We start from the raw sequence: 9,917 nt of genomic DNA on the forward strand, positions 1-9,917 counted from the left end.
CCCCCCCCCCCCCCCCCCCCCCCCCCCGCCGTTTGCTCATATCCTCTCAGCCACGACAAGGCTGTGCTCCAGACTGCTGTAAGTTTCAGGTGGCTGTGTTGCCAGAAGAGACTAGGGGGTCGGGGCCGGGTGCACCGCTGTGGCTGATGTACAGGCTGGTACTGTGGGTTAGGAAATACCAGAGTCTAGCTCTGAAGGTGCCCCCACCCGTGCGCATGGGAGGGCGTTGGCCCTGTTTGTCAGCATGTGAGTGCCACGTGCAGCGGCAGAACTTGTAACGGTAGACCTGTGTTTGCTCTTTAAGATGCAGTGATGTGCTCTTCTCTCACGTGTTTCTCATGTGGCCTGTGGCCTTCTGTTTGTTTCCTGTGCTATTTCCTCCCTGTCTCCCTCTGCTGGCCGCCCTGGCCTCTGTCAGCCCAACAGGCTGGGAAAACTAGCTGAGCAGGTAGGACCTTGCCCTAGCCCTCATCCTTGCTAGTGTCTCCATGTCTGTCACCCCTACTTCCTGCTCCTTACCCCCACCCCGCTTCTATGAGTTCATGTGATCTTCTGGTGGATTCCAGAATACATGTTGCTTTTACTGTCTTAGTTTATTCACAGTGAGAATGATTTGACTCTACAGGAGCTCCTTTGTAACCAAATGTAAAGGAAAGTTTTCAGAGCTGGTGAGAGGTTATGCTGTCTAGACGCTCTAGGGAATGTGGGCCAAGGTATCCATTTAGTTTGATGTTCCCTGTCAATAAAATGGCAATACTAGGCTAGTGGGGTGGGATGTCTCAGCAGGCAAAGGTGCTTGCTACCAAGCCTGACGACCTGAGTTTAGTCCCTGGGACCCACGAGGTAGAAGAAGAGAAATGACTCCCCAAGTTGTCCTCTGACCTCCACAAACATGCTGTAGGCATGTGGGTGTACGAACAAGCACATACAGTTAAATAAATGTGATAATAATAATAAACCTTGGTGAGTGACAGTACAGCCCAGGACATCTTGCCAGCATGACACTCAAGTTGTTTGGCTCATCCTAGCCTCTGCTGTACTTAGTCCTGAGTTAGTAGACTCCAGGCCCTGACAAGGCTGGGTGGATCTGTCCCCAGTCTGCAGTGTTGTTCAGAACAGCAGAGGCCAGTAGGGACGAAAACTACTCAGAACTGACAGAAACTCCAGGATTTGATGCTTTGATTCGCAGTCACTGAGTTGCTCAGCATCAGCTAGCCAAGTAGATGTTTGGATGGACAGCATCCGTTCTGCCACGGGGACCACGAGCCCTTGAGCAGATTGGTTGCAAGATGCACAGCTTCTGTCGGGTGTCACAGACAGCCTGGGAGGAGCTTTTACGTGGCCATGCTTGTGAAACCCGGCAGAGCACAGGGATTCTGAAAGGAGTTCCTCTCTTGTTCTCCTCCCAGGGCACAACAGGTCCAGATCCCACGACTGTCTATGTGGACATGCGGGCACTGCGGCACGACAGGTACAGCCCCTCCCTGCCTGCACAACCTCGTGCACACTCTGACTAAGTGCTGTAGGCTATCTCCAGCGTCCTGTGTGGCGAGGATGCCGGCCACGGCAGGAACACTTGCACCCAGGAAACGACATTGTGGGCTCACTCAGACACATGTGACTTGCCCTTTTAGAAATTACTGTGAAGTAAATTTTATTCTTGAATTTTTTTTTCTTTGTCAATTTTTAGAGTTCGTTTGGTGGAACGGGGTTCTCCGCATAGTCTACCGTTGATGGAGTCTGGAAAGGTAAGTTAGAAGCTGGTGTGGGCAGTGCTGGGGTTGTGCTCTTCGTGACTAGGATACCACCTGGGGAGTGGGATTGGCCACTGAAGAGGCCAGCAGTGTGAAGTTAGAGATCTGAATACCCAGAGCTTAGAGCCCATAGCTGGAGGGCCTGGGTACAGATGTAGAGAAGGGACTGCCTCTTTGCAGACAGGTTCAGGGGTGGGGTCGGCAGGCTGCTCAACTCTGGATCTGTGTAGTCTGTCCTGCTCATGTGCTTCCTCAGCTTCAGTGGCAGGAAGGGAGGGATGTATGAGAAATAGGACTTGCCTGTACCACTGAATCAGAAGTCTAGGAGGTTTCTTTTCCCCAGGGCCTTTAACAACTTTCCTCCTGCAGATCCTCCCGGGAGTGAAGGTCATCATTGCACACACGGAGACCAAAGGGCCCCTGGGAGATTCACACCTGGGCGAGGTGAGGCTGCTGGGTGTGGACCAGGGTAAGAGGTCATCATTGCACACGCGGAGACCAAAGGGCCTCTGGGAGACTCAACCTGGGCGAGGTGGGTGCTGCTGGGTGTGGACCAGGTGAGAGCCTTCCAGACCCTGGATTCTCTCTCCACCTCTCAGAATTCTCTTAGGGTTCAGGTATTCTTTTGGGACTCCATGTCTTTATGAAAAGATCAATTTTTATTATCTTTTATTCTTTATTGTGTGCATGTGTGTGTTTGTGTGTGTGTATGTTCTGTGGGTGTGTGCACACAACTGTAGGTGTCTGTAGATGCCAGAGGCTGAGATCTTTCCTGGAACTGGAGCTCCAGGTGGGATGTGCCGGGAACCAAACTCGGGTCCTCTGGAATCTTGATGCTTTCCAGCTTCTGTACGTCTCCTAAGAATCCTACTAGGGTTCCTTCCCACCTCTCTTGCACTCTCAGACCCTGCTCATAATTTAGGGCTTTGCAGCATGTGGGGAAAGAGGCTTCTCCTCTCACCGGGTCACCCCACCAACAAAGTTGTGAGGACATTGGGGTGCCAGGGGAGCCACATGGGATCATCAGTAGCCCAGGGGACAAGAACAGCTGTTTTGGGGAGAACTGATCAGCCGCTCCTTAAAACTAGGTATAGCGTCAGTGCCAAGGTCACAGACCCAGTGGCATCAAACACTGACCCCAGGTTCAAGGCCACACGGAACTTTATTTTAGGCTCAGGGTCCTTGGTGACCCAAAGACTCAGCCGTCTATGGGGCAGTTGTGGCACATAGAGCCCGTCACCAGCATTAGGTAGATAGGAAATGATGCTCACCCCTGTGATTCCTGCCCCTCAGGAGAGCCCCTTACTTCCAGGTAACATTCACTCATGGGCGGTGCACAGATGTTCCCACTCATGGAAAGTGGGCCAGTGGAGCCTCTTGCAGACAGTGGGAAAGTGGGGTCCATTCACGGGCACTAGACAGGTGGAATACTTCACAGAGAGTGGGCCTTGGGGCCCCTCACTTGTGTACAGTAGGAAGATAGGGCCCCTGGCTTATGCGCAGGGGCAGGAAGGGCCTCTTATTTATGGGCACTAGGCAGCTAAGGGCAAGGAGAGCCTGTAAGGGAGTGCCACAAGACATGGGAGTCTAAGCTGAATGGGAGACCCACTCCTCATGGGAGCTGCCCTCCTTTCTACTCTTTTTGGAAGTTGCTGTGTGACATTGTCAGAGTGGGCAGCTTGTGGGTCGGGGTGGGCTCTGTCTAAGAGGCCCCTTGACACTATTGAGGACTATAGGCCACACCTATAGACTTTAGTCTATACATGGATGCATATGAGCTCATATGTGAGCATCCTGCACAAATGCACATGACCGCAGGTGCACAGGGCTGTTGTGGACACCAGTGTGCCATTTGCATTGTTTAGGCACGAGTGAGTGTGCAGCTATGTGTTTTCCACAGAGTGAACTTTAACCTCTCAGTGTCACTGTCATTTGCTGTATGGAAGTGGGAGCATCCAGACAGGACAGAGCCCTACAGATGCCATTCCTAGAACAAAGGAACAGTTTATTTTAGAAGAGGTTATGTTAGGCACACACACACACACACCACACACACAAATCCTGGCAATCAGGATGCTGAAGCAGGAGGATTGTAAATTGTATGCCAGCCTGAGTTACACAGCAAGACCCCGTCTAAAAGGAGGAGGAAGGGATAGGGGGAAGAAGAAAAAGAAAGCATAATAGTAATTAGTCATATTTGTGTTTGCTCTCTGTGCTCGTAGTTGTATTCAGTTCGCAAAATAAGATGCTGGAAATGCTACCCTTACCTTTTTGGTGTTGTATTGAGGTCATCTTGGGCCATGGACTCTGCAGGACGGAGTCAGTACTCAATGGTTTGCTTGTCCACTAGATCTGGGTGAGCAGTCCCCACAATGCCACTGGGTACTACACGGTCTACGGGGAGGAGACACTTCATGCTGACCACTTCAGTGCCCGGCTGAGCTTTGGAGACACCCAGACCATCTGGGCAAGGACTGGCTACCTTGGCTTTCTTCGCAGGACAGAGCTGACTGATGCCAGTGGAGGTAAGGGCTCCTTGGTAAAGGGATTGCCCCAGCATTGCAGGGATTGGGGGTTCTGCTGCTATGGCCTGTAAGCCTTGCCTCCCCTTTGGGAGCGGAGCCTTTAATTACCTGATCCCCCCCCACACACACACACACACTCATACACCACTGGCTGTGATTTGTGTTGTTCAGTGTGGGGTAAGAAATAGGCTTCAGTAACTTCTCTCTGAGTGCTGCTGTTCCTCCTTCCATTGCTGCCCTTCACAATCTTAGACTCTTGACCCCTGAAGAGGATTTGGTGAGGGTGGTGGCAGCTATTGGCCGTACGCTGTGAGGTTCCTCCCAAGTGACACAGCCATTCCAGAAACTGCATTCTTTATCAGTGTGGTGTGCGCGGCAAGGCTTTTCAGTCTTACATACGGTGTGCTCTGTGTGGTTCTTCAGTCACACGTGGTGCCCCTTCCTCCTGCTGGCCCAAGCTGTGATGGTTGCCTATTGTCCGGTCCCTGTAGGCCTAACAGCCAGAGTCAGGACTTTTGTAGCCTGTGCTTGCTATACCATTCTGTAACTAAAATGATTTAAAAACACAACGCCGGGTGGTGGTGGCACACGCCTTTAATCCCAGCACTTGGGAGGCAGAGGCAGGTGGATCTCTGTGAGTTCAAGATCAGCCTGGTCTAGAAGAGCTAGTTCCAGGACAGGTTCCAAAGCCACAGAGAAACCCTGTCTCGAAAACAAAAACAAAACAAAACAAAAAACCCACATTAACATACACTGCTGTATCTGCTGAGATTGTTGACCACCACACAGGTAAAGACTAAATTGTTGGCGTCTCCACCAGCCCTCTTGTCTTGGCGCACAAGACCCAAGGGATATTGGTGTCATGGCCTCCGTGTGGCACAGGGCGCCTGATAGGGTTCATACCCGGAGGGTAGGCAGACTCATTGTGTAACTTATTTCCTAAGTATGCACATCCTCGTGTTCACAGAGCGACACGATGCACTGTATGTTGTTGGGTCTCTGGATGAAACGCTAGAGCTGAGAGGCATGCGGTACCACCCCATCGACATAGAAACCTCTGTGATCCGCGCACACAGGAACATTGCAGAATGGTAAGAGCTGATGGAGGGATTTCCCGTGCTGTCCGTCCAGCCTCTCCCTGGGCATGAGCACTGCGCACAAGGGCAGCACCAGGCACTGTTCTACCGTGAGCACAGTCCCCACACGGTTACAGTCCCTGGTGAGCTAGACTGCCCTCTCCTTTCTCCCAGAAGGACCTGCATCTCTCCTCTTCTAGGTACATTTCTGCAGAACAGCAGCAGGATGTCTCCTGGTCCTTTCCCCTTCCTGATCAGGTTTAAGTCACACAACTGTCTTCAGCATACAGGCAGAATGTGAGATTGCCACTGCCTGAAGGATTTCTAGTTTAAATGTGGTTTTCCTTTTAAACAGTGGTGGGCCATGGTCTCTTCACTCTCTAGGAGCTTGCCTGGGACAGTACAGCTTTGTTCTTGATTCTTATTCCTATAAGATGCAGTTAGTCCAGCTTTAAGAACATAAATGACGTTAAATGGCGGTGCTGTGCCAGTGATGTGAGCAGGCGTCCTTGCTCAGTCTGGCATACTTCCCTAGCATCTGCTCCCTGTGCTGTCCATCTCTGACTGATTGTTCTCCTTCAGTGCTGTGTTCACCTGGACCAATCTGCTGGTGGTGGTGGTGGAGCTGGACGGTCTGGAGCAGGATGCCCTGGACCTGGTAGCACTGGTCACCAATGTCGTGCTGGAGGAACACTACCTTGTAGTGGGTGTGGTGGTCATCGTAGATCCTGGGGTGATCCCCATCAACTCTCGGGGTGAGAAGCAGCGCATGCACCTGCGCGACGGCTTCCTGGCTGACCAGCTGGACCCCATCTATGTGGCCTACAATATGTGAGTGTAGCTGGACAGAGCTGGGTGTGCGAACCAGCAGAGGCGTAAGGAAAGATGAGCTGCACTGTTGACGCCCTGGGAGAAGGGATTTCAGGCTTCACCAGTTCACCCCTGCCCTGCGTGTGCTTTTCAGATCCTCTCGACAGCGTCCTGACTGTCTTGTCAGAACACGTCTGAATGAACTAAAGAAATGTTCTGGGTCTGCCAAGTGTATTTACCAAAACATGGGTGACTGGGAAGGGAAGGAAGCCTGGTGTTACTCTGCGGACATTGCCAACACCACGGCTGTTCCCCGCTCTACTGCGAGCTTGCACTTTCTTACCCTAAAAATATTCCTGATTTCTAAATATATAATTTCCTGATTATTTATTCCCACTTGTACTAGCAAGCATATACGTAAAGTCTATGCTGGAGAGAACTTTTGAGCCAAGCCTGCCTAGGAGGGCTGAGGAGAGGAGCAGCCCCCTCTCCATGTTCACAGACCCCACTGAGCCACACAGCTTCCTGCTCCAGCGTGATAACCGGAGCAGGTGTGCCTGGCTGTCTGCGTGTGTCGTCACTAATGCTCAGTGAGTGCCATTTGGACTACTTAGCTCCAGTTCAGAATGATAAACCAGCATTTAATTTAAAATCGCTTCCTAGCCTATAACTCAGTGACATTTAAATTGCAAGTTCTCATGACATCACAATACTAATTCTTCTCACGAAGTATAGTGAATTATTTTCATGAATAGGTCTGGAAGCTTGAGTGGCAACCTAAGGTCTTACCTGTGTGCTAGCTGGGTCTCCTTCACACTTGAGTTGCCGTGGGAGTCTGACTGTCTAGGACGGACACCGCTGCAGCCTCTTGGCTTTGCATTTGAGTTATGTGCCTATAACATTTGGCCAAACCATTTATTTTATCCAAACTTGAAATCCAAGTGATCTAATATTGTACTTATGTCAGAAAAGAGAATGTAAAATCCTTTAGATACTTCTGAGAATTTGAAGTTGAGCATGAATCTAAGATTATTTTTATATGACTAATCAAAGACTAGTGTTATCAAGTTGTTGGGATTTGGGGACTTTCAAGGGTAGAGAAGTTTATGACTCATACCTGCTTCACAGAAACAGCTCAATTTTTCTAGAGTTAGCCTGGACTTGTGCGTCAGTGAGTCTAGCTACCTGGTCCCCCTCCGCGTCTCCCTCTCAGAAAGCACTATGTGCAGCAGCCTTCTTGCTCATGGTGTCAAACTATGGTGGAGTATGTGGAAACATACTGGAACTTTACTAATCACGTTATGATCGTGTACAGAATCCGTGTAACTTACGACTTGGCCAGAGCTTTAGCAGCAGACTGGTGAAGGCTCACAGTGATGACCGGAACAGACCGCCCATCCACGGTCTCAGTGTTGTAGTTTTATAGTAAACAGCGCTTGGAAAGTTTTTGTATTAAAAACTCAGTGGCAGTAAGAACGTATCTGGTAAGTTAAGATTTTAAGAATCGTATTAAAATGTTTTAAAGTTACTCTCTGGGAATTCTGTATATCACACTAATTTTTTATATCATGTTAATAAAAGCTATTGACTTTGTAATTCTGCATTTTGAAATGTGTGAAAGGGTTTTAAAATTTTCCCCGAATAGGATGTATTTTATTATGCATTATTTCTTTCAGAAATACAAAAACAATTATGCATATATATATATATCATATAAAATCTGAAAAACACATTAAAGCGTAAGAAAGGAAATTTAAAATCTACCCTTCTACTGGTGAAGTAATAGCAGTCTTGGTATTGCCATGAATCTCAGGGATTTTTAACCTTTAATTTTTTTTTTCCTTTACAAAATTAGGACCATATACTTATTTTATAATCTGCTTTTGTACTTAATAAATTGCAGACTTTTGAATCTGTCACAGACATTCTTTACATGTCTTAATGACGACCTTGCGTGGTGTGCACGATTGCAGGCAGCATTTCCTGGGCTGCTGTACCCACACCACTCACCACCGCGCCCTGAGCCGCCTCCCTGATGCCGCCTTTCCACAGTGGCATTTCCCACCTGGCCTCAGTTCTACTGGCAGCATGGGTAGGTCAGAGTTTGTGGTGGGTGTGGTCCCTGGGTACTTCACCCCCAGCACTGCAGTACTGGCTACCCCTCTCACACTTCACATCTCTCTCCTGCTGTGCTGTTCTTGGCTGCCTTTGAGGTTAAAGACTAGGGCTTCCTCCCTGAGCTCCCTGCTCAGCTTTGCCTCAGGCTGCACGGAGAGGATCTCAGGACCCCTGCAGAGATCTGGCCACCTTAGAGCACCTCCTCAGAGAGGGCCAGGCTGGAGAGTGCAGCTTCTCAGCATGGCTGACTCAGGTGCCGCTGCGAGTGTGGGCCACTCATCAGCAGAGGACAGACTTCCCCCAGCCCCAACAAATGGAAGTGTCATTTATGGGTAGGTGATACATAGTTTGGGAGCCTGCACTGGCATGAAATCCATGCCCAACTCTAGTCCCGTGGGCAGCAGCCTCCTAGAAGGTTCTTGAAGAGAAAGCAGTTGACCACATCTTCTTTCTAGAGGGGTTCAGGAGGCTTGGATAAGCAGATGCCCCTGACCATGTGGGAAGTGTAGCCTCCAGGCAGAAAGTCTGAGTCTGTGCAGCCTTTGAACATTCCAGAGCTTTCTGCTGCCCCAGCTGCCTTTCGCCTAACTTTGGGCTGTGCCTGAGGGATGGGGTGAGGTCTGGGCCATCCCATTTTAGGGACATTTAGTCTTTGTCCTGATCTGGTGTGTACTTTATTTTTATTTTTTGTTTAGTGGTAGAAAATTTTTACATTGTTATTTTATGCAAGCACGTTGTTCAGTTGACTTAATGAGTTTTTAAGTACCTAGAAAAGGGGTGGGTAAGAAAAATTAGAATTTTCCTAGAATAGCTTTTTAATATTTATGATGTGATTTTTCTCTAATTGCAACTTGAATTATTTGAACCTTCATTATTTGAATATCTAGGTTAAAAAGCATGATGTTCAGCTTCCTGCCATTCTTGACTCAACCTCACCAAGTGGCAAGCAGGCCCTATGCACAGCAGATCAGCCATGACCTCCAGCCACTGAAGGGCACATTTGAGGAACCCTTCATTCCCCCAGTGACTCACCCTACAGACTTCAGACTCATGGTCACCTGCTTTATAGACAGCAGAGGGAGCCGGGGAGATAGAGCTAGCTGGAAAGAGACCTTACACTGCAGATGGGCTTTTCTTTGGGCCCCCGGCTCACAAAAAAGTGACATGAAGACTTATTATTAATTATGAAAGTTCAGCCAATAGCATAGACTTGTTCCTAACTAGTTTTTATAGTGTAAATTAACCCGTATCTTTTAATCTGTGTTTCTTTATGTAGCTTTGTTACATTTATTCTGTACTCCCCATCCTGCTTCCTCGCCTTCTGGCTGGCGATTCTACCTTTCTTCTTCCCAGCATTCTCTTGGCCCTGAAAATCCTGCCTAGCTATTGGCTGTTCAGCTTTTTTATTAAACCAATTAGAGTGACACATCTTCACAGTGTACAAAAATTATTCCACAACATTTTCCCCTTTTTGTCTAAATAAGAAGGAAGGAGGCCGGGCGGTGGTGGCGCACGCCTTTAATCCCAGCACTGGGGAGGCAGAGGCAGGCGGATCTCTGTGAGTTCGAGACCAGCCTGGTCTACAAGAGCTAGTTCCAGGACAGGCTCCAAAACCACAGAGAAACCCTGTCTCG

The 9,917-nt window shown here is 49.1% G+C and overlaps 1 protein-coding gene across 2 annotated transcripts in view; it reads left to right on the top strand.

Moving 5' to 3' along the window:
• The window catches only part of Dip2a (disco interacting protein 2 homolog A), a 79,557-nt gene extending 71,475 nt beyond the window's left edge, over positions 1 to 8,082 (top strand). For both annotated transcript variants that reach the window (XM_050142125.1, XM_050142132.1), the window contains 6 exons: positions 1,410 to 1,471; positions 1,691 to 1,748; positions 2,124 to 2,198; positions 4,105 to 4,279; positions 5,247 to 5,370; positions 5,938 to 8,082. In XM_050142125.1, coding sequence (XP_049998082.1) covers positions 1,410 to 1,471; positions 1,691 to 1,748; positions 2,124 to 2,198; positions 4,105 to 4,279; positions 5,247 to 5,370; positions 5,938 to 6,190 — 747 coding nt within the window. In that variant the 3' untranslated portion in view covers positions 6,191 to 8,082. The remainder of the gene's footprint in view (positions 1 to 1,409; positions 1,472 to 1,690; positions 1,749 to 2,123; positions 2,199 to 4,104; positions 4,280 to 5,246; positions 5,371 to 5,937) is intronic.
• The last annotated feature ends 1,835 nt before the right edge of the window (positions 8,083 to 9,917 follow it).

Source organism: Alexandromys fortis, unplaced genomic scaffold, assembly GCF_014885135.2.
Source record: "Alexandromys fortis isolate MF-2015 unplaced genomic scaffold, M_Fortis_MF-2015_v1.1 scaffold_9, whole genome shotgun sequence".
NCBI lineage: Eukaryota > Metazoa > Chordata > Mammalia > Rodentia > Cricetidae > Alexandromys > Alexandromys fortis.